Raw genomic sequence first — 24,458 nt, 5'->3', positions numbered from 1 at the left:
CTCCTTTTGCGACGGTGCCGCTCGGAGGTGCCGTTCCATTTACGGCAGGCAGCCTCCTTTCCGGCGGCGTGGGCCGTTGCCCGGTGGCGGTGCGCGCTGCTGACGCAAGCGGCCGACGACGGCGACGGCGACGGCGCGCACGTGGAGGTCGGCCCGAGAGGCGTGTGGGGGCACGCGGGAGCGGGGAGGGAGCCGTTGGCGGCCGTTGGCCATTCCTCAGCGCCCGGGTGCGGGCTGCCGCCGCCCCTCCTGCCGCGCAGCCCTAAGGGCCGGTGGCAGCCCGGAGGGAGGGCCGCGCCGGGCTGCGGGCGGGGGTCCGGGGCGCGGGGGAGGGCGCCCTTGGCGGGGATCCCCGTCCCCAGGCTGCCGGCGGTGCCCCCCGGGCCCTGTGAGGTGCCCGGGAAGGGCGCTGGGGATGCGCGCCGAGAGTGTTCTCGCTTTGTGCCGCTCCTTCGTGGGGCTGCAGAGTGTCACGTTCAACCCTTATGCTTACGAGCGAAAAACGTGCCGTCACTGCTAGTCGCTTTTTACAGGTAGGGTTGCAGTGACTGACATCTGAGGTGTAAACCTGATTTTTTTTTCGTGGGCCTGTGCGTTTTCAGCGAGGACTGAAGCGGCTAACCGTTGAATTAACAAACAAGGCTGTCAGGAGACTTTAATTTGTACAGCAAATCAAATGTGAAATGTCTTCTACATCTTAAACAACTGATTTTTGTCCACGTTTTAGGAGGTAGTAGAGAATGTCTTTTCGTGGAAGAGGAGGAAGAGGAGGTGGCTTCAATCGTGGAGGAGGTGGCGGGGGTGACAGAGGTGGCTTTAATCGCGGTGGACGAGGTGGCTTTGGACGGGGAGGTGGACGAGGAGGCTTCAACAGAGGCGGATATGACCAGGGGCCTCCGGAAAGGGTAGTTTGTAAGTTACATGAAGAGATTATATTTATTTAATTTAGAATGACTGCTCCAGATCTTTAGCTTGTTTGTTCTTTATTTCAGTATTGGGAGAGTTCATGCATCCGTGTGAAGATGACATTGTTTGTAAATGTAAAACAGAAGAAAACAAAGTGCCTTATTTCAACGCCCCAGTGTACTTGGATAATAAGGAACAGATTGGCAAAGTGGATGAAATCTTTGGACAGCTGAGAGATTTTGTATCCTTCAAAAAAAGTGTGATGTACAATATTTGTTTTTTAAAGGCTGATTGATTATTAAGTAGAATTTCTCGAGGATTTTAAAATAGTTCAAGGCCTGGCTACCAGTTAGATGTGAGCAGCCACAAGTCTAGCTGCAACCGTTGGTGTCAGTAGGTGCCTCATTCACGTTAAGTGCCTGTCTTAAAGCTTTTTCAGTGTGACAGAGTGACCTTATGCCAGGCAGAGGTTTTCAGTCAGTACCAGTGCTGGCAGATGTCTTCTGGATCCATGGTGGTTCGAGGTGTTACTTTTTCTAGCTACCTGACCAAATTTTCACCTATAGGTTACTCACCTATAACAGAGTTGGATCAAGGGAGTGGGGGGGTTTTTTGTGCATTAGGGGACCTTGCTCATGCTCCAGCTTATTACTTAGTTATAAAGGTGAGTTTGTGCTAGGATGTCCTGTTGCTCATTGTCCAGCTTATTACTTAAACTGCCAATAAAAGTGGGCTTGTGCTAGGATGTCCTCTTGCAAAGCAAGCTTGTTGAGACAGAGGCACTGAGTCTGTTCTGTTGTTGCTGCCAGATTGACAGAATCCATGACAAAAGCGGGACAACTCGAGGAGTAACCCTTAGCCTGTGTTGGCTGGTTGAGCATCAGCAACCAGCTGCATGCATTTTCCTCTCCCACATTAAATGTGAAGTAAAATGTGCAGGTTTAAATCACTCTCACGTTCTGAGTGTATTAACTTGCAGATTTAATTTGTGTATCAGAATTATCTGAATTTCAGAAACCTGGTTTCTTCTTATGATAATATATTAAGAAAATATGTTACTGGATTTTGCAGCTCCTTGCTTCCCCATTTAAGCTTGAGTGTTAATTAAGCAGAGTTGGCCAGCAGCTCTTTTTGGTCTTAGGAACTGCATACCGAGGTCCTTGCATACTGGAGAGCCAAAGGATTCGTACAAGACTGCATGTGGGGTTACAGAGAGCGTCTGCCACTTCACTCTAGGATGAGGCTGGGCATGTGGTTGCTCCAGCAGTCCCTGCTGGCTTTTGTTTTTCCACAGCCGGGCAGTTGTACCACTCGGCAGCAGCACCAGCAGAGCCCCTGCAGCATGTAAATTGTTCCAGATAAGCCCTGAGGTCACCCTGGGGCTACAGGGGTGATCGCTTGCTATGCAAATTTGTTTCGTCACAATTATGTTTTTATGTACTCTTTCGCTGGTATGTTCTTCCTCCTTATGCCTTGATACATGGAAGGAAAAAATTATTTTACCACAAAGTACTGTATTTGTAACTACGAAAAAAACCCTGAGAAAAATTGGCAATAGTTTCTCCTGATCTTTTAATTGTAATTTTTCATTTCCGGTGATGATGTTTAGTTTTGTTTATAAAGTAATAATTTATAAAATGTCTGAATGTGCCTTTCATATAATAATCAAAATCACAATTTCTAATATTTTATTCCTGCTGTGTTCCTTAAAGAAACTAACAGTATTTTTCAGTGAAACTGTCTGAGAACATGAAAGCCTCTTCATTTAAAAAAATGCAAAAGGTTAGCCAGTCTCAATAACAGAATTCTACTGTAGTCATCAGTTAGATAAATCTGTCATCAGATAATAAAAGCTTTATTAAGTTTTTATTAACTTTAAAAGCTAGTTGTCCTTTGTAAACATAAGTATTCATTTCCTCTTCCTTTTCACTTTTGTTCTTCCTTCTCGCCCCCCTGCAAAAAAAGATGTAACAAATGAAACTCATGGAAATATCTTTGATATTTTAATAACTTCATAACACTGTGATTTATTTCTTGTGCGCTTTCTTTATTTGGCTATTTGCAGAGGACAATTTGACATAAAGGGTTAAGACCAAATTGTGGATACTTGTAAAGGGAGATGTTAATGTGCTTTTTATAAACCTTGGTATTTTCAAAGCCTAATGGAACTGTCTTCCTACAGTTTTACATTGATCCAGCAAAGTTGCTACCCCTTCAGAGATTTTTGCCAAGGCCACCTGGAGAAAAAGGTCCTCCCAGAGGAGGTGGTAGAGGAGGACGTGGTGGTGGACGTGGAGGAGGAAGAGGCAGTGGTAGAGGTAAGATCCCAAGAATGGAAGCTGCAGAATGTTGGGGTTTTTTTGGTGTGCGGTTGTTTGGTTTTTTTGGTTTGGGTTTTTTTTGGGGGGGGATGGTTGTAAAGTTGCAGTTGAGTACTTGAATACCAACAGTTGTATTGTAAAGAAAAATGTTAAGCGTATTTCTGTTTGATGACTCAAATGGAAGAGGCAGCGATATCTTTCCAATGGCAAAACCTAGGCTTCTGTAGCTAGCTAAATAATAGCTCCAAAGCATAGGGAGGAGAGTATGCTGATTTAAAACAAAGACAGAAAGCGTAACTACTAAGCAAACTTGTGGTAAAAGGTTGTAGATAATACACACTCAAAACTGTCAGTGAAAGCTGTATTTTTAGTGGGTTCAAAAAATCTAGTTTGGACAAAATATTTGAATTGCAGCGTTTGAGAGAGGGGTGAATGACCTGGTAGATCTCATCCTTCTTTGCTTTTTGAAACATACCTGCAATGTACTCCTTGATTAATGCTGAAGTTAACTTTTTCTTATGTCACAGTTTCTTGCCTCTTCTCCCTACCTTGCCCGCTGGCAGCGAGGCAAAAGTGTTTCAAAGTTGTTTGGTTTAATGCTCTGTTGAGTGGTAATTAATGAATAATTGTAATTAATTTTTTGCTTTCATGGAAGAAGTTTATCGTGGAGTTTGGTTAGTGTCTTTACTATTTTGGACATTGTATATCAGATAGTAAACAATACCTAAAATGCTGCAGATGGTCCCTAGAAGAGACAAGGTACTAGTAATTGACCTAGTAACTGTCCAGCAATTGAGTTTGTGGGTTTTTTTGTTGTTGTTCTTTTCCTTTCAGAAGCTGTCAATGAAATAAGTTGTTTTGCGTGATAAAGAATTTATATGCTCCTCAAAGTCTAGTTTCTTTCCTATGTTTAGGAGGATTTGGAGGAGGAAGAGGAGGAGGATTCAGAGGAGGAAGAGGTGGAGGAAGAGGAGGAAGAGGTGGTGGAGGAGGCTTTCGGGGTGAGTGTGCGGGGTTTACATTTTGGTAATAAGAATGGCTCCTGATTTCTAAAGCTTTTAAATATTAAACAGAATGTTGTATTTTTTAATCTCTTATAGATGTTTATAGTTTTATGCAAAAAGTTTCTGTGCATCACAGTAGCTAATTTAAACCGAAGCACGGTATTCTGCATTTTTCGATGCTTGTGTAAGACCATGCTAGTTTTTTGCATTCAGAAAGGACTGTGAGAACAGATAATGATGATAAATTATTTTATTCTATCAACTCATTTAGTGTTACGTATATAATTCATTTGCTTTAAATGCATCTAAGATGTGAATTGTTTGGTGTGTTTTTCTTCCCTCTTAAAATAGGAAGAGGATACTAAAAATGGAGCTACAAGTATCTCCCCGCTGTCTTACTCTATCATCTGCAGAAGTGAAGAACAAGGAAAAATTTTTGTAAAGGACCCTGAAAAAAGTTCTTTTTATAAAGAACTTGAAGCTGTAAAATGACAATTATTTTTACACTTAATGACTGTTGATCAACACATGAGAAGAGCGTAGCCCCAGGCGAAGAACTGAAGACTGCTCAGAATATACTTGAACTTTTTTAACTAAGCCAGGATTCAATGTTATTGTTAAACTGTTTCTGACAAGTGACATAGTCAATGCTTGACTTCGTGTTGGAGTTTGGAGTAAACAATCAATTGAAATGTTTTTTGAAAAAAACCTACAGGTTCACTACATGCACATTCATCAGTATGAACCTGTTTACCTATGTGTGACTGATCCCTAGTTCTCATCCTCTTTTTATATTGAATCTTCTGGGTTGCTCTAAAGTGGACATGCCATTTAAACAACCTTTGTGAACCTTTTTTTACAAACTAAACTTCAAAATTTTGTGTTGATAGAATTATTTCATACATAATAATGTATAAAAAGAAAGGAAGATAGCAAAGTTTATTTTATGAATTTTTCCATATAAATCTCAATGAAAGCCAGAGGCATTAAGACATGTTCTTCTTAGAAGCTGTCGTCTAATGAGTAAGACAAGGTTAATACTATTCTTAAGTCACCTAGTAATATCTAATTACACTGATACTAAAATTGCTAAGGGTTTTTAACTGCCCCCACGTCCCCCTTAGCCTGTTTTTCTTGAGGTTTTAATGTCCCGGCACCACGCCTCTGTGGTGCTTTGAGCCTGCGTAGGGCTAAGATTAGATAGCCCATCACAGGGCTCCTCCGCACACAGTGCCTTCAGTTAAGTATTGCTTAAAAAAAGGCATGAAAAGATCTTGCACAAGTCTTTGGTCTCTTTAATTGGATGCATTATGGGGATTGTTGAAAAGCTAGTAACTGTCTCTTCGTAAGGGAGGGGCAGAACAGGGTGCCTCTCTACTCTTTACTTTGGAAATAAAAATAAGAATAGAAAAGTAGAATCTCCCTGGATTTCATCCAGAGCCAGGAGTCTGTTCACAGACTCTCAGGCCAAGCACTTTTGAAAAGGGATCTGTAGAATAATCTACATGAAAGTATTTTGAACATCTTGTTCAATGTGGAAAGAAGTATATTTTGGAATTGATTGTACTGTTATACTTTTTAATTAACGAATGCAGTAACAGGCAAATGAGTTACATTAGCCTTCTGCTTAACAAAAAGAAACAGGTAATTTGTCAGCACCAGGATTGGACAGTTACTGGTCATTTTAACAAACATGACTGTTAGTTTGAATAATCTCTGGAACAAAACTTGAAACAAGGTAGAAAAACAGATGTTCAAGAATTCAATTAATCTGAACAGATGCTGCGTAGGATAGTAGATAAAAACGTTCTTTGGCTTAGAAAAAACCCCCACAAAACATTGGAATTTCTGGTAGATCTGCTTTTGTGAGAAGAAACTGAGCCTGCTGTTCAACGTCAGCACAATCAGGTATTGAGGGATACAGATTATTTTCCTGATATTGCTACAGACTTAACTTCAACCAGGTCAGTTAAATCCCGATCTCTGAAAATGTTTAGACTTTTTTTTGCTGTGTATTGCTAGGCCTAAGTGACTTAGGGCTCTGACTTGAGGCGTTGTAGAATTGCCCTTTATTTAGGCAAAATCCTGTCCAAGTCGTTGCATCTCTGGCATACCATGTTGCAGGTGAACAATACCAACCTGCAGTGAAGCTGGAGTTGTCATTACTTTTGTCATATTTGTAATTGCATCCTCTGCTGTGCTGTATTTCTTTACTGATGCTTCAGTAGCTAGTTGTGGGTAGCTAACTTAGATATTTCCTTGTTCTTCTGGCTTTGGAAGACTAACGTAACACAGTCCTCACTCTTACACCCAAATTCATGCTCTGCTTTGATATTCTCACTGCACGCTTTAGGGACATACTTCCCAGGATATCAGAAGACTGTACTGCCATCACCTTTAGATTGCACGATGTGACAGCTGATGTTTCAGTTGCATGAAGTACCGTCTTGCAGCCTAGGACAAGAAGCGTATGCTTTGAATCTCACAGCAGATGGAGCAGTGAGCCAGCCTGAGGCTGTTGCAAGGCCAAAGCAAAGACGCTTACGTCTGTGTGCGGAGGGGTTAAAGAAAAATACCCATTGCAGCTCTGCAGGGAAGATCGGCCTCTTGATTGTAGGGAACTGGATTGCAGTCCCAGCTGAGAAATGCACAAGGAGCATTATGGCATGCCCTACGCATATAAACAATGTTGGATGGGAATGTTATCCAGAGAAAATTTATAAGCTTGGATCTTTGTGGAGGTGTAGGACGTTCAGGTGCTGATGGAAGAACGACCTTAGTGATTGGGTGTGAAATGAGCTGCCACATGAGGAAGGGGTGTCTCTGGGCATGTCTGCCATGTGGTGATGCCTTTTTTTTTTTCTTCTGTCTTTCTGTCTTTCTGTCTTTCTGTCTTTCTGTCTTTCTGTCTTTCTGTCTGTCTGTCTTTCTGTCTTTCTGTCTTTCTGTCTGTCTTTCTGTCTTTCTGTCTTTCTTTCTGTCTTTCTGTCTTTCTTTCTGTCTTTCTGTCTTTCTTTCTGTCTTTCTTCTTCTGTCTTTCTTCTTCTGTCTTTCTTCTTCTGTCTTTCTTCTTCTGTCTTTCTTCTTCTGTCTTTCTTCTTCTGTCTTTCTTCTTCTGTCTTCTTCCATCGTCTTCTGTCTTCTTTCTTTTTCCTTCTTTTCCTTCCCCAGAATGGGGAAGGATTATGTTTGGTTGTGGCAAGGCCCATCCAGTCCCTCTTCTGCCTTGTCTTTGTGCCACGGCATGACCCTGCCCTTAATGCAAGTAGTTTCTAACTGTAGTACGTGAAAATTCAGTGTCTTAAAAAAATTAAGATGACATGTCTTGTCTGCAGTGTAATGCTGCAGTGGACTAAAGTACAGTTTCTCTAATTTTATGTCACCTCCCTCTCTGTCTTGAACTTTTTATTCAAATCCTATCTGTGATTCTGTCACTGCTCCTGATCCTAGTAAGTGAAGTGTGTGAGTTTTATATATGTGCTTGCAGATTCCCTAGGCTTCTTCTGCAGACAATAGGAAAGGTGGGCTCACCAGCACCCTGACAGACATAGGTATGTTGGCAGAAATGGGAAGTTCCAAGTAGCTGTAGTGTCTGGGGGAAAAAAAGTCACAGTGAAGCGAGGGGGCTGGAGGGAAGGTGTTAGTGGCAGTATAGGCTCTCGATGACAGTTTGGTGTTCCCTGGATTTCCCCTCACTGGCAGCCTTTGGGACAAGTGGCTGGGCCACCTAAAGAACTTCTCACCTGCCACCTGCTCCAGCAGCGCAAAGGGGGTTGCTGTCCTGCAGCATTCCTCCAGAGCTCTGGAAGAAAGTAGGCGTCGGTGCGCCCCACCGTGCTTGGCTTCCCGTCCAGGACACAGCAGTAATGGTGTCACCTACCTGTCTCCTTGTCCGCCTGTCAGTGTCTGCGTGTGCCTCTGTTGGCAGAGGCAGAGCATTTGACAACCAAGTCCTGTTTTCCAAATGTGGCCGCAAGTGAATGTGTTAGCCACTGCAATATATGACCCAGACGTAGGGTCTGACTTTCAGCTGATTTTGAAAATGACAGCTGGTAAATCACTAAGGATCAGATTGCTTAAAGGTATTTAGAAGACCTTGAGCCTTTTGTCCTTGCCACACTAGGATTCTGGTTTTATATTTTTTCTATGCGGGATCTAAGTCCTTGCTAAACAGAGGGTAATACATGGAGGTGTGAGGTGTGCTGTAAAGCTGAAATTGTTATCCATTGAGAATGGCTTTAGTGCCCCTGCATTCTTTCTTGGAGGGATGTTTTTTCTCCTTGTGTTTTCTGTAGTTGTTGGGATGGGATGATTCAATATAGTTCATAGGTTTGCTATGTTACTTTGACAGAGAAATTTGATGAAGTGCAGGAAATAATTGGGATATTTTAATGTATGTCTGCAGCACTGGCTGTTGTAGCACAGAAAGGATTCTCTAGCACTGACATGAAGCTATGGATGTTTGCCCGAAGCAGCCCTGGTTAGTCACATACCTACTGGTGCAAAGCTATTTGCAGTTGTGCAAAGCATTGTCTTGGCAAGAAACGGTGTTGTCTTCTTTTAAAAAAAGCATAGCTACTGTACCAAGTATGGCAAGTAAAAGGCTTTGTGGAGTCACATATTTTTTAGGGTGTTTTCTTCAGTCAGCTGAAAATCTCTTTAGTTCAGAGTCAAAATTTTCTAATCAACTGTTTAAATCTGGTAAGAGTCTCTGTGAGGGAGGAAAAAGAGTAATTTATTAATTTGTTTTCCATTGGGTTTGAACCATTTGCATCCGTTTAGTGAAAATAAGATTAAAGGGAAGTTCTGCCTTACAGAGCCCTCTAGTGGTGATGTGCTTAATAAATGTGGGAGGGTTTGGTTTGGTTTTGTTTTTTTAGTGCAGTTACCACTGAAAATAGGAAAGAGGTTTTGTTTTGGTTTTGTTTTTCAATCTTTTAATTTTTTAAATGCAAACAGTAAGTTTCTCCAGTCTCATCACTTGTGGATTGAAATATAGTTTACACATGACTGAAAGCAACTTGCTAAACCCTGTAATGAGTTTTGTATTGCCCTATATCTATACAGATACCTACAAATTGAAGAATGGACTTAAATAGAAATTGGATTCTGTTGCTACTGATCTGGGACAAGTGGGAAGGAAAAGCATCACTTGAGGTTATAAAGTGCCCTTCTGACACTGGTAATGCTATCTGTTATTGGAGGATAAAAACAGCCTGAGGTTTTGGATTTTTTTTTCTTCTTATGCCAGTGTTAAAAAGCAATGTGGTAAGCCATATTTTATCTGGCTTAGGAACTGTGGTTCCAACTTTCTGGATTATTTGTATACTTTAATTCCTTTATCTTTTTGGCTCTGTTTTATGAACTGCAGTGTTCTAGAAGAAAAATACTTTTAGGTTAATAATAAGTAATGTCTGCCTTTAATTGTGACTTTTTCTCTCAATTCCTGTTGCTGTAAAATTATCCAAATTTAAGAGAAGAGGAGACGGAGACAACGTGATGGTATATAGGATAGACTGCACATATTAGAAACTTGCATTTTAACCAACAAGTAGGTATGAAATCCGTATGGTCTCAGTAACTGCTACTCTTAAGTCTGAAATCCTATCTGAATAAACATAGTAATGCTTTGCTTTTCTGAGACATTCAGCATTGCAAGCTCTGACTTCTGTGGAAGCTGTAAGATCTGAGATGCTTTTGAAAATCTTGCCAAAGTTTCAGGGGAGGAAAGCAAAGATATCAAATTATCACTGCTTTTATTTTTTGAGGCAGGACTGTGGGGCACTAGGGAAGTGGCCTCATTGCCAAACAGATCATCTGTCCTTTCAGAACCCTCCCACCCTGTTCCTGCCTAATCCTCTTCTGACAAGAAAAATACTGTAATAATACAAGTACCCTGATAACTGTGAGTGTAGATCTATGGCATTAAAGAAGATGCTAGCTAGTAGAACTGTGACACGTGATTGTCTGTAGTAACAATGACTAAATGTCGTGACTGCACAAGTTTTATATCAAAATTTTCTTACCTTCGGATTCAAATGGGTGAAAGATGCAGGATGTCTGTTTTGGAAAGCTGAGGAGCGGGAGGGTATGCTCTATGAGTGTGTAATGGGTTAGGGAAGGGAGAGCTCTTCAGGTGTACTTCCTTTTTATGGGATGGCTATGTTCCTCAATACTGCCTGCGTCACTGCGCCCTTATTGCTGCTCAGAAGACACAGCCCTAGTCTGGGAGCTGCTCGAGCTGCCTGTGAACCACATACAACTGAAGAACCACTGGCTGCTCATTCTTGTCACTTTTATACCCAGTATGAGTACAAAACTGGAGGCAAAACTGTATGAAGGGGAACTGGGGAAACACCTTCTTTGATTGCTTATACTGATACTGCACATAAGCTCTTTGGGCAAGGGTTTATTGCAGCTAATATTTATGCAGGATTTTGTAAAAGGTCTTTGGTGTGCTGCTACCTCTTCATTAAATAGAAGAAAACATGAGTTTCTGCTGCTCAAGGCTTTGGAAAATGCCTAATAGCTTTCTGTCCAGTTAACATGCTTTGGAAAATTTGCCTGAAGTAACCTTACATGTGTGTGTTTGGGAGAGGGAGGGTGTTCAGACTTGTAAGGCATATTCAACAACTGTTTTCTGCAGGCCAGGCTATTTTAGAAATGCAGCAGTTTCTGAAAGTCATGCTTCATTTTAGAAAATAACTGGAGTGTGTTCTTCTTGTGTCTTGTGTCTGTGTCAGCTTGAGAGTTAAGTCAAACTAAGAATCTTGAAGAAGTAGGTCTTTAAGGACTTGAAGGGATGGGCTCTAGAGTAAGTGTGTCCTGCTTTTTAAGGAAATTGACATTTGTGTCTTTATGTTGTGCTGCGGTTTTGTGTGTTTGCTGTGATGATGGGAGTTAATTCCAAGCCAGGCTGATGACCAACTGACCTGAGCCAACTTTTGTTGAGTTTTCTGAAGCATTGCACAACAGGTTTGAAGGAAAAAGTTTGGGGGCATGTGACAGTTAATCTCTCTAGCAGTAAGAATGAAGTTTAAGCATACTGTTGGAAATGTACTCAGTTCTGTGCTGCTCTTTGTTTTAATTAACAATCTCCTGCATAGATTTGGAGCGTAAACTTCTTTGCACTTTAGTCCAATTAAATCGTGCTTGGAGGCTGTCAGTGGTGGGGGGAGCTCCCCCCACCCTTCTTATTTTAATTGTTCAGTGAGTCTGTTGAATAATGAAAGAATTTGCCTGACAGGGTTTTGTAGTGTTTCGTCGTCTTGATGAATTATTGCAGAGGATAGACGACAGTCTCTTTTGTCCAAAATGCATTGGAACAATTCATCCAATTCCTCAGAAAGTGACAATGAAGCTCATTCAGCCTTTACACAGACTGAGCACAACATAGTTGCAGCTTACTTAATAACAGCAGGTATGGGCATTGGCAAATTGTTGCGTAACTTTTTAAAATAGAGCTGTAGATCTGAATGCTCATTCTGTATAGTAACAGCGATGGTATTTTGTTTTGTATTGCACAAATGTCTGATGGCTTTTCTCCATAGTTTACTGACAAGTTAGCAATCAGCAGGCTGAAGTGTGCAGAAACATCTAAGTTTTCTGCTCTATATTTGAAGGCAGCGTTGTGTCTTGAAAAATATATTTTGTAGAGATGTAATTATAGAAGAGAGTGAGAATTAATTTCTGCCAGCTTGCAAAAGAGATAAAAATAGGGCATAGCTGTCACATCTTGCATTTTTCTGTGATGTGCTCAAAGCTATCTTGATATTTCTCCTGGACCACATGTTCGTAGTAATATATGTGTAGTCTGAACATGTGAGCGGGTGTCTGTTAGGGGGATGTAAGGGGAAGGGTTGGAATGTGACTTAGAGGGAGGGAGCTGGTCATTAATCAGAGAAGAGCAGACTCCAGTTGCAGCTGTATTTTTCACTGATGACACGTTAGAAAAAGCACGCTGTTAGGCTTGACATCGTGTTTGTTCCTTGTGACTGCAGTGGCCTTTGGCTAAACTTGAATGATTATGGATTTTTTTTTTTCCCCCTTGAAAACTTTTTCATTGTTATAACCACAACTGCTTCAATAATGTTTTTCTGAAGCATTGAGTGCTATAGCAATGAAATACCAACCTGACCGAAACCTGAAGCCTACTGTGTTTAAAAATAGGCCTTCTATACCTTTATTATGGAAAATTAAATCAGTTTATAAATACGTTATTCGTAGACTGTACCATATATTTTTTGTGTTATAATTAGCTTTTAAAATATTTTAAAATACTAATATATCTTAGGTTTATATGAAATAATATAGCTGATGGTCACATTTTATTTAGCATATCTGAAGTGGTGAGCATCAAATTGCTGTTCTGGTAAAGAGGGTATTTTTGAATGCAAAAGCAATAATTTATTTCAGGTTTTTAGAGAAATTGGTAGAACAGCTAAACAGATCAGTAGACTTGTTAAGAAGATGTAGAGATGGATGATGGTCAAGTATTGGAAGGCTAGATACGCTCTGCAGTATTACCACACTGTTTGCAGGTAACTGGATCTATTAGGTGCTACAAATATGTATGATACTTGTTATATATTAATTAAAATTGATTACATTGTATGTAACAAGGTGGTCTTTTCAGATAGTTTGACCACCTGGTGTTAGGGATCAAAGCTATCATAGGTGATCGATGGGATTAGCCAGAATCAACCCAGCTCTTCTTTCTTAATGTTGCATGGAAATTAACACTATTTAAAAAAAAAAAAGTTGGATTACTTTGCATGTTTGGTTTTTTTTTTCTCTTTTTTTTCTTATTATACTTGAGGGAGACTAGTAAATATTCCACCTGTGGCTTGGACTTTGCTTTCTTAATGAGGAATGTTTTTGACAGTAAGGTCTATAACATCTTTGAAAGTATGATTGATTGCTTTGCAAATGCCTTACCACAGCAAATCTCACAACTGGAAAATTTAAGCTGTGTTAATAAGCAGATGTCTAAGAATAAGAATGAAGTACAGGCACAGTACTCATTCATTGTGTTCATCATTATGGTGCTTTTTAAAAGGTTTGAATGATTCTCTCTTTTGGAAATAATTGCTTTGTTTTCTGAGAAGGAAGTAATTGTTAAGTATTGCACTTTACAGTGGTCAGTGTATTATTTTTAGTGATGACAACAGGGATACTCAGGCTGCAGGAAGCAATACTGCCGCATGGATATCCTTCAGCTTATAATGGTGAAATGCTCTGGTGTCATTTTAAAATGCTAACTGGAAAAGTAAATTCTATGTTATACATGGACCTAAATTTCATTGTTTTGATGCTACTACCCATGTGTCTTGCTTAACTCTGTTAGGGCTTGTGTTTGCATTTGGTCTGCCTTCGGTTTTCATTGCTTCCCTGGGAAGAAGGAAGACAAGAAATTATTCTGCTCTTGATCAGGTCGTGACGTTTTTTCCTTCATCGTCACAAAACTACAAATCTTAATTAAAGAATATGACAATAGTTGTCTAACCCTGTGATGTTTCACAGGCCAAGTGACAGCACCCGTGTGCTTTTTCTGAATCACGTGAGTCTGTCCCAGCTGATGATTTCAGGTTACTGAAAGTCTTGGGTTTGGTCTGCATTCCCTGCCCTCTAAGAAATCATAGAATTAGTTAGGCAGGGGAAAGACCTTTAAGATCATCAACTCCAACCATAAACCTAACACTGCCAGGTCCACCACTAAACCATGTCCCTAAGCGCCATATCTACACATCTTTTAAATACCTCCAGGGATGGGGACTCAACCACTTCCCTGGGCAGCCTGTTCCAGTGCTTGACAACCATTTCCGTGAAGAAATTTTTCCTAATATCCAGTCTAAACCTCCTCTAGTGCAGCTTGAGCCCATTCCCTCTTGTCCTATTGTTATCTGCTTGGGAGAAGAGACCAACACCTACCTCGCTACAACCTCCTTTCAGGCAGTTGTAGAGAGCGATAAGGTCTCCCCTCAGCCTCCTCTTCTCCAGGCTAAACAACCCCAGTTCCCTCAGCTGCTCCTCTTAAGACCTGTGCTCTAGACCCTTCACCAGCTTCGTTGCTCTTCTAATGGGCGCTGCTTAACTGCTGCCTGGAGAAACTTTGTTCTTCTACTTGACCTGATTCTCAGAAACAGGGAAGAGAGCGTTTCTCAAATCTACATGTTTTTTCTCACTTTGTTCAAGATGCAATTCATCTTCTTCCTTACATTTTGCTCCTCAGAACATTTTTTTTTTTGGTTCTATTATTTATTTGGTTTAGCGGTACTGTTTTATGTACTGTTTTATAAACCTGTAATTCCATTTTGCTTCCTCTCTCCCAAGAGATGACATACTACCTGTCAACAGGAGACCTGACAGAACTGGCACTGTGAGTGCTTTTACTGTGGTGTTGGTTTCAGGTTAGATCCCGACTCCCTGCTTTTTTTCATTTTTTTTCATTTGCTCATAGCATCACAGTGTCATTCCTGAAATGTGTGAATATATGAATATGGTAGCTGATGGCATCTACGTGGCTATGCACCTCCAACATCATCTGTATTGTAATATTTATGTACTAAGCAGGAGACTTGCACCTGAGAACAGACATGCTTGGTGGTTTTAAAAAGAGAATGGAAAGAGAGATAGCCAAGAATTAATTACAATTTTACCTCATTTGATTTTAAAATTACTGAATTTGTTAAGAGAGTTTCTGCAAGGTAGGAGATGGGTACTGGTTAATAAAATGCTGCAGTGAAACTCCTTATTTGAGTTTCAGGTATAATAAAAAGGTACGAATTTACATAATTGAAATGGAGAAACTCTGTTTAAAAGCTGAAGAATTGGTGGTGTCCCTAATGCCCGTTATCCTAAGTATCATCTTTATTATATTTTTATGTATGTTATTATGATTGCACTGGCTTTCCTTCTGCCCTTTTTCATATCTGTCATGGTATTAACGTAGCTCTTGCTGAGCATAGTGGTTCAGATGGTACTTCTGATGTGTATTTGACTCTAGAAATGTCTGCCTCAGTCTGGTGCACTGGGGTGTGTACTGGTATTTATAAATCTGTGGGCTGTGTTCCTGTGGGCTGCCAATCATAGAATCATAGAATCGTTTAGGTTGGAAAAGACCTTTAAGATCATCCAGTCCAACCATTAACATACACTACCAAGTCTACTCTAAGCCAATCAATGATGGATTCCACAGGACTTTCCATGATTTGAAGGAATTTCCATATCAATACCAGTTGAAGTCTTTAAAATTCAACTGTAGAGCTGAAGCGCTTGAAACTGATTCTTGCCCTCAGGTTTCCGAACCCTGCTGATTTGAGGTTATTGTTTGAACTGCAGTGTGTTGTAATCTGACTATAAACTGATGTTAGAGGCATTGACAGTGACAGAGATGGAAGAACATTGTGTAATACTTAAACCTTATTGCCCTTTCCACAGAGGCATGTCAGCAAAAGCTAAGCTCTGTGTGTCAGGTTTTTGGTGGAGCCAATAGAGAAGCAGAAATCCCATCAGTGAAGGTGATGGATTGCTAGGGGACTGGAGCAGGATGGGCAGTGACTGTGAAAGGAGATGGGTCTGCTTTTGGAAGTCCACATTCACTATGACAGCCATTCACTCAAGCTCCTTACAGAATTATGCCTCAGATCTGTGATGATGAAAACTACAGTGTTTTGATTCATAGCTGAAACTTTCTAAATAAAAAAAAAAAAAAGAAAAATTCTGAGGGGCATTTCCATGGGTAATGTGTTGTTAGACTTTTACCAAAGTAACATTCCACTATGCACGTGTAATTTAAGGTGCCCAGGATATACAAATGTTTGTAAGTTTAGGATTTGGTTCAGTGATACTGTAACAGCTGTGCCAGACTAGGGAATCTATGAACAACTTACAAATTCCTGTTATTATTTACAAGTTATTTGTTTTAATGACTGTGTTTGCTTGAGCATGTTGGAGGTCTCCATTTTATTGATAAGGGCTGTGAGTCTGCTGAAGTGCAAGGGGGAGTTTTTAACCTTATTAGCTGTTTATTAATAGCTTGTATTAATAGTGGGTTAGTAAAAGTTTAGAGGATGGGGGTTTGCTCTGGATATCTCTGCAACAGGCTAGAGTCTGAAGAGAATAAAACCACAACAAAACCTGTTTTGTGTGAGTGCCATGTAAACTCACTCCAGGAGCCATGCGGTAGGATTTGGGTAGGAAGGAGGAATAGCAGGAAAAAGGGAGGATCTGGAGGTTTTAATACAGGTCACCAGGATCAGAAAAAGCTTGCTGATGCACAGGGCCCTGAAGACTGTTCTGGGCACCTCAAAGAGCATTAAGTCCAAAGCAAATTTCAGGGCGACTGGACATGAAGAGAAGAGAATGTACATTTTAGCTCTAGTACTGTATTTCCTTATTACAACTCTTCGTCTACTGGCTGTTTCTTGTGTTGCCTAATAATAGACTTCAGGCACAGTTTGAGTCAAGCTAGACCAAAGAGGTTTAAAAACACACAGGTTAGCAAGGCAGGAACAAGTTCAGTGCAGAGCTGGACTTTTATCCTGGCTATGACACAGCCCTAGAGCTTGTCAGGTGGAGGAAGTAGCTCTGGTGCAGGCCCAGCCATGGGCTGCTGTGCGGATCATCCAGACTGCTTGACAAGGCTTAGAAAATACAATTTGCAGCAACCTGAGCCAACTCTGATGCTTGCAAAGAATTGGGACCTCGTGAGCAGAGAGGGAAGTTAGTCTGGCTAGGATAGTGGTAGCAAAGTCAAAGCTCCTGTATTCCTTTTGCCCAGGATTGTTGTCTGAATGCACAGTGGAAAATCTCCGCTGAGAAAGAAAGATCTCAGCTGGTGGCAGGAGCCTTCTGCTAGATCAGGTGCATCATAAGCCCCACTTTTTTTTTGCCAGTCACCAACCTGTATTCTTTTTTGCCATGGAAGACAACACTGTACTCGGTGGCTGGAGTGTTTGAATTGTAATTCTGGATGCTTTTGAATTTCTGCCACACTTGTCATTGCATCTGAAGTCCCAGGTTCAGCAAAACACTCCACTTCTGGCCCTTACTGAATCCAAGTGAAAGTTACCTAATTGGAAAAGCTTTTCTCTCCTTTTCAGATGCCTATCTGCTTTGCAAAATTGCGCTTGACTGAAAATAAAACTCGTTTAGGGCTTATATACTACAATAGGCTGCATTTTCTTCTGCATGTATATTACTGGCTGCTGTGTATCTTTTGTAAAGTTTCCCTTTTTCTGTTTTTACAGGAGTAATAAGCATTTTCAGTAACATTGTTGTGTTAGGCATCTTTGTTAAGTACAAAGAGCTTCGGACAGCAACCAACGCAATTATTATCAACTTGGCTTTTACTGACATTGGTGTTAGTGGCATTGGTTACCCCATGTCTGCGGCCTCAGACCTGCATGGAAGCTGGAAATTTGGATATACTGGATGCCAGGTATTGCAATTCAGTCCGAGAGAAAATTTTGAGCACTTAAAAGCAAACTGAGAAATAAGTAGTATCTCCACCTGATATTTGTTCTTTTAAGAGATAAGGTGGAGATGCAAAATTTGACTCTAGACCTGAAGCTGATCCTCTGTAATGTCAACAATTTCTGGATATAGGATTTCGTGTGAATTTCATTCCAAAGTTATATATATAATCTGAAAACATTAAACTGTAACCTTATATTTATCAACTAGAGATTTTAAAATAGCTTTAAGAAGGCTCAGGAAATTAAATCCCCAAATGAAAAAGGTTGTAGTAGCACATGCACGTTTGATGACTTATTTGATAGTTAAAAGACTTCAGATGTGGCTGCTGTTTTGATGATGATCTTGACAGATCTTAATGAGTTCTGCTTGGCAAATACATGTTCTTTTGGATGGGACTATTAGGATATCCAAAATGAAATTCTGGAATGCTATTGGTCTCCATTAAAGATTTAGCCTAGTTTTAATAGCTGTCTATTTTTAAAGATAGACTGACTGAAAAATTGTACTTCCATAGCAGAGAAACGGTGCCCTTTGCTTCTTGCTGTGTACTGTGATGCAAATCTACTTTTTTTTAAAAGACTGTTGGGCTTAAGCGGCCAGGAAAATGAGTAGTAATGTGAAGGTGTGTGCTGAAAATACGACTCAAGGAAAATATTAGCAACACTACACATTTTGGACCTTTATATAATGGATGTTTATAACAATCTGACATCACCTGCCTGAGTACACCGTTATTCCAAGCTCAAAATTCAGTCACTGTTTGACAGGAAGCCTCACTTTTAACATCTTTGGATCTAGACTGAGTTGTAGTGGGTTGAAGTTGATGTGAAATCTCACTACCAATGCTTGAGAGTTCAGATCACTTGAAGCATAACTCATATCAACCTAAACTGAATTAATCCTGTGCACTGAGATGGCTGAATGTCATGTGGTTCTACTATAACCGCTGGTGGCATGTGGTCTGGCACAGGGCTCTGTATTTCTGGGGTGCCAGTGGTAACACAGCCTTCCCAGTCATCCCTCCTCGTCAGGCTGCCCATGGGATGACTGGGCAGATGCATTTGGAGCATGTTGGGATTGGAGCATGTCACTCTGTGCAGTAGGTCTGACACATGTAAAAACGGGGGCTGGTGGGGAAAATCAGTATACCTTATCTGTGAAATAAGTGTAGTTACACAACAGAGGAAGGAGTGACAATTCAGGACCTCACATTTGCTAAAGCCATAACTTTTTTGATGAATCAGATGCTCTTCAGGTTTTTTCAACGTACATTGAAAACATGAATTGAACCCCCCCCCAACCTCCAAACTCTTTATCTCTGAATCTCAAAATTTAGTTATTGAAGTGTGGTGTTTGTTTGCTTTTTAGACTACTGTCTTTAGGATTTCTGATGTGCACACAAGCACATTGCTTTTGAAATGTTTAATTTTAAATGAGCCAGCTCCAAATTGCCTGCATTGAATTAGTACCTTCAGTACCTTGCTTATGGAAGAGAACACTGGCTGAATGTAATGTAGTGCCTTTGATTCAGTCCACAAATTTGTGCTTGTACCTTTGAAAGGTTTCTCAGAAAGGGTGTTTTTTTGTTTGTTTGTTTTAATTTCAGATCTATGCTGCCTTAAATATCTTTTTTGGGATGGCGAGTATTGGTTTGCTCACTGTTGTTGCAGTTGACCGTTATCTGACAATCTGCAGGCCTGATATAGGTACTGTACTTATGGTCAAAAATTGTTCACTGTGGGGCTTCTATGAAGTAAGATCTAGTCATGTTGTCTTCTCATGAATGGCTCCGTAATTACAGTGCTGGGCATAATTTAAATTTAGGTCATGATCCTACAGTACTTAAGTTATCTAGTTGGCATGGATGGTACTGCTCGTGAAAGAGAAAATTTCACAATTAGGCTCTTGCTCTGTTTATGGCTGTTTCCAGTCTTTAGAGGGCCACATCCATATACAGAAGCACATGAAAAGCCTCTAGCTGTGGGAGGTTTTAACCTCTGTCAAGTGGGTTTTTGCCTCTAGTGTTGCGTCAACACTATACTGGATGTTTTTCTCTCCTCTCTGTTGCAACTGTATTGTAACAGTTAATTCCTCCCCCTCCAATCATGCAAAGATGGCCTTGAATGTACTGTTGCATAATAAGCTTTTTGGCATGGGCTTAGGATCAGGTATTGCCTGTATGCTGTGAGTTGGAATGGGTGATGGTATTTAAGTGGTGTTTAAGGCTGGAAAGCTTGAGATGTTGTTCGGCAGTATGAAACAGGTATGCTACAATGTTCAGGAGTGTAGCCCTTTGAAAGGATCATTATTAACCTGGTATGTGCGTGCTGGAAGCCACTTGTCGTTCAAGTTCAACACTGGAAAGAAGCAAAGGATGACAACGGTTTGTGATTGTATGTACTTGGCCACAGGAAGAAGAATGACTACCCGTAGCTATGCCACTCTAATCCTTGCTGCTTGGATAAATGCAGTCTTTTGGGCTTCCATGCCTACTGTAGGCTGGGCTAGCTACGCTCCGGATCCGACTGGAGCAACGTGCACAGTAAATTGGAGGAAAAATGATGTGTAAGATTCCCCTTCACCCTTTCTTTTAAATTTGCTGTCTCACTGAAGGCTAAGATTATTTAATTCACTGCTATATAAGCATAACATCTTCTTTCTGAAGTATGAAGCCTAATTTATAAAAAATGTTTTAAAGCCATGGAAATAATATAGAGTAAGTCTACAAAAAAACATAGGAAGTGAGCCATGCTTGAAAACTGCAAGACTTGTAGTTGCTAATAAAAAAAATTAAAGCTAAAGAAAACTTTCCTAATTCTTTAAAAGCTTGTTTTAAAATTTCATAATCAAATCAAAATATCAAATTCCTTAGTAACTTTTCCTGAATGGCTATTTGTAAGTTACTGTGTTTTGTTTTTCTGTCTTATCAGGTCCTTTGTTTCCTACACAATGAGTGTAATTGCTGTTAATTTTGTTGTACCCTTAACAGTCATGTTTTACTGTTATTACAATGTTTCCCGGACAATGAAACAATATGCCAGCAGTAACTGCCTGGAGAGCATCAATGTAGATTGGTCTGACCAAGTAGATGTGACAAAGGTATGGTAAATGAAGGCATGTTTTTGTTTTAAGCATGTTCTTTTGTGTTAAAGTGTTGGGGGCCAAGGAACAGTGCAGCCTTTTAAGCATTTCTGCATTCCCCCTTTTCCTTTCGTACTAAGTATTAACTGAAATCTAACCTTGGTGAAAATTCTTGTCTTGACCTATAACACTAGATTCTTTACTTTTTGGCCTAATATTCTTGCCAGATGAATAGCTACTTAGAAGGCTGGGAACAACATGAATTTTCCTTGCCTTTTCCCACTGTCATTACATAGAAATGTACCTCAGAGGTGTCCTAGAAGGACACCTTACTTTTTGTGTCTGCAGAGTCCTTAGGCTTTCTGCTAGGTTCACAGGTGTATCTGGTCTGAAATGGATTGGTCAACTCTGATTTGAACTCATGGCCTAGAAATGAAAATGCATTTCCAAGTTCTTGAGCTGTGTGATTCCGATCCCTTGTTCTTTTCAGTCTGTTGAGCTTATCTCTTTCTTGTGTAAACAGTAGCAAATGTGAGTAATGGCATAAAATGATATATCCTGTCTGGAAGGTTGACATTCTTTTAACATATAAAAGTCCTTGAGAAAGCTGGAAGTTCACCAGCTCCTATGATTTTGTGTAAAGATATGATTTATGGTTGGGCATGATGAAAAAGTGAGAGAGAATTGGACAGAAGAGTATGCACCTATGCTTTTGAATTACTTATCAATGCAAACTTAACATTCCTAGGAAAACTTTATCACTGCTGAATTTGAAAAATGGTATTTTTACCTAAAAATAATAATTTCAGCATTTTGCTCTTCTGAAGAACTTTCAGAATGCTTGAAACTGAGGATTCGATTATAAATTTAGGCTCACATTTGTGAAGAAAATGCATTTTTCCTGTTTTGCTGTTGAAGACACTGAGTTACATCTTAAAAAAAAAAAAGATGAAAGCTTTGGAGTTAAGCAGTATCCTTTAGAATTGGACTGCTTGCTTTTCCACAAATTAGCATCTTCTAAGCTTTCTACACACCAAATTTCTAAACGAAAGGGTTCTTTCTTTACATTATTATCAATAGGTATTGCGTTTGTATTTAAATAGGGATCTTCTTTGGAGAGAGTCACTGCTTGTTTATTGGTTATGCTGTAGAACAGCTCATACAAAGTAGCCATTTACTTCTTGTTTCTCATTTTGTTCATCACTGAAAGACTGAATAAGGGTAAACAACACTAGGGAATCCTGTACATACAAAGACCCCTGCAGTTTTGTTTGGTTTTCTAGTGATGTATTTTGTCCTCTTGATTAATTTGAGATTTCCATTACAGTTTCCATTACTGATTCATGTCCCTGACAAAAGCCAGAAAAGTCTGTCCTGGTTGATTCCTACCCTCCCACTACCCCCAGTTTGTCACTGTTCAGTTCTAGCTGTGGTGTGGTGTGTTCTGGGGTGTGAGCCTCAACATGCCCAGATTGTTCTCTCTGACAGGCAGGCAGAGGAGACATGACTGCTCAGATATCTCCTCAGTATGATGCTTGAACATGGCTATTGTGCTTTATTAAACCAAGCAGATGCTTCTAGGTTCCTTAAGTATATGGACTGAGCCTTTGTGTCCTAGTACATTTACTTTCTTTTATTTAACTGTCCCATAGTTAAGCCTTATGAAACATTTTTATTAACAGCCTTATTAAATGTTTGGCTTAGATTTTTCTCTCTGTTTGTTGTTTGTAATAGCATGCCAGAGTGACCTGTTATGGTGGTCATAACTAATGTGTGAAGTCCTCTCTGGCCATTTAAACTTCTGATGGACAGATTTAGCATAATCAGTAGTGCTGACTGTGAAGGAAGATTGTATGTAATGAAGTAACAGCGTGCCAAAACACATGGCGGTGTGATGTGCTATTAAATCCCTAAAGTGAGATTTGATTATAACCTGTCAAAATTTGTCAGGTGTGCTGGTTTACATGTCGTTATTTAGTTCTAGATAGCTCTATTTGCACACAAGTGCATGTGCTTTTGAGGTTAGGTTGTGAGGTCTTCATCTTCAGGTAATACTGGTTATGTGTTTCTTCCTTTTGCTTTACAGATGTCTGTTGCGATGATTTTAATGTTCTTGGTGGCATGGTCTCCATATTCTATTGTGTGTTTATGGTCTTCCTTTGGAGACCCAAAGAAAATTTCTCCTGCAATGGCCATCATAGCTCCTCTATTCGCAAAATCTTCCACATTCTATAATCCCTGCATTTATGTTGCTGCAAACAAAAAGTAAGTGTTCCTAATTTAGTACCAGTCTACTTCATGATTTTAGCTATCATCTAACTATAGAAAGATCATCTGTAAAATATGACAAACTTTTTAGCAAAGAGATCAAAGGGTAAGCCACTGTTGATTTACCAAAGATGACCTTTTGGACAGGAAAGTCTAAAAGAAATTGTTTTGATCATCATCAGAGCATACTGAATTGATAAAGATTTTTGAGAACACATTAATGAAGCTTTTGTAAGACAGTTTTGAAAGTCCCTTTGTGGTTTCTCAAAGGGACTCATTACGGAATTTGGGTTGTATCAGCAGTAGACTGGTTTTAATGACTGTGGCCAAACTGTGTGGCGGCTTAGTGACATGTAACTTCTGTAGATTTCCTTGCTTGATTTGGGATGTGTCATATTCTGACTGATTAGGATGGATTGACACTTTTCGTTAAAGTAAATAAGCTAAGCCTATTCTTCTGTTTTGAGCAAGCATATCAAATGCTCTAACTGAGCCAGTGCCTCTGACTGAGAACTGGGTTTTGCAAAGAGGCATCCTTCCTTTCTCTACTACCAACCTAGAAGCAGAGCCTGTGACCTCTGTCTGGGTGAACTTATCTGATCCTGCTGAGTCAATGAAAAAACATCTCGTTTTGTCCCCATTCTGTAAGTTCATCTTTGTTGTGACTATACCCTGTCCTGGGATAAGCGAAAGCTGCTGTTGTAAAAGAAGTACTGAACTTCACTGAGTTATTCCCGTATGTGGAAGTGAAAAAGACTCAGGTCCTTTTGAATTCCAAATACACCATTTTTTATTAAGTAAGTTTTACTAAAATTGAAACCTGTTGCAATACTTAAGGCCAGCTTACCCAGTTTTTCTTTGTATTTGGTTCTCCAGCTAACCGTCTTTCTGCTTTCCCTTTCTTGTCCTTTGCAGGTTTCGGAGGGCAATCCTGGCGATGGTGCGATGTCAGACAAGACAAGAGATAACTATAAACAATGCCTTGCCCATGAGTGTATCTCAAAGTGCACTGACATCGTAGAACTCATGACATTTGCCTGCATAAGTTACATGGAAAGGAGTGAAATCTGGGAAAAAGTTAATTAACCTTTTGGAAGATTACTCTTCTGGAATAGTAGTCTGCGCCAGCCAGCCAGCTGTTTTCTGTTAATCACAGTAATCTTTTTAGATAGGTTAAGAAGACAAAAAGACAAAAACCGCTACGACTTTAGTTTTTGAGAGTGAGGTTTATTGGCCCAATATGTCTGTCCCAAACAAAAAAGGCTAGTGAAGTGGTCGCTGTGATTCTCACAGGGTTGGATAAGGTGACACAGGAGCAGGGAGAGACTGAAGCAGGAAGTGCTGAGGTTCAGTAACATAGATTTTGCACCTGTAATTCCCTTCATGAGTTACTTTCCCT

At 40.2% G+C, this 24,458-nt stretch overlaps 2 protein-coding genes across 2 annotated transcripts; both read left to right on the top strand.

Annotated features, from left to right (window-relative positions):
* The first annotated feature begins 109 nt into the window (after positions 1 to 109).
* GAR1 (GAR1 ribonucleoprotein) lies at positions 110 to 7,000 on the top strand. Its single transcript, XM_075708728.1, has 7 exons — positions 110 to 147; positions 728 to 912; positions 993 to 1,147; positions 2,629 to 2,688; positions 3,089 to 3,224; positions 4,142 to 4,228; positions 4,583 to 7,000. Exons 2-7 carry the CDS (start codon positions 741 to 743, stop codon positions 4,594 to 4,596), a joined length of 624 nt encoding a protein of 207 aa, XP_075564843.1. The 5' UTR covers positions 110 to 147; positions 728 to 740; the 3' UTR covers positions 4,597 to 7,000.
* A 3,781-nt stretch (positions 7,001 to 10,781) lies between these two features.
* RRH (retinal pigment epithelium-derived rhodopsin homolog) lies at positions 10,782 to 24,114 on the top strand. The gene is made up of 7 exons (XM_009486231.2): positions 10,782 to 11,651; positions 17,482 to 17,672; positions 19,317 to 19,416; positions 20,122 to 20,275; positions 20,641 to 20,809; positions 22,878 to 23,056; positions 23,975 to 24,114. The coding sequence occupies exons 1-7, from the start codon at positions 11,546 to 11,548 to the stop codon at positions 24,078 to 24,080; spliced, it is 1,005 nt and encodes a 334-aa protein (XP_009484506.1). The 5' UTR covers positions 10,782 to 11,545; the 3' UTR covers positions 24,081 to 24,114.
* The last annotated feature ends 344 nt before the right edge of the window (positions 24,115 to 24,458 follow it).

The sequence above is a fragment of the Pelecanus crispus genome, chromosome 4, assembly GCF_030463565.1.
Source record: "Pelecanus crispus isolate bPelCri1 chromosome 4, bPelCri1.pri, whole genome shotgun sequence".
NCBI classification, from domain to species: Eukaryota; Metazoa; Chordata; class Aves; order Pelecaniformes; family Pelecanidae; genus Pelecanus; species Pelecanus crispus.
The sequence above is the reverse complement of the archived record's forward strand: the minus strand, read 5'-3'. Positions and strand labels throughout refer to the sequence as shown.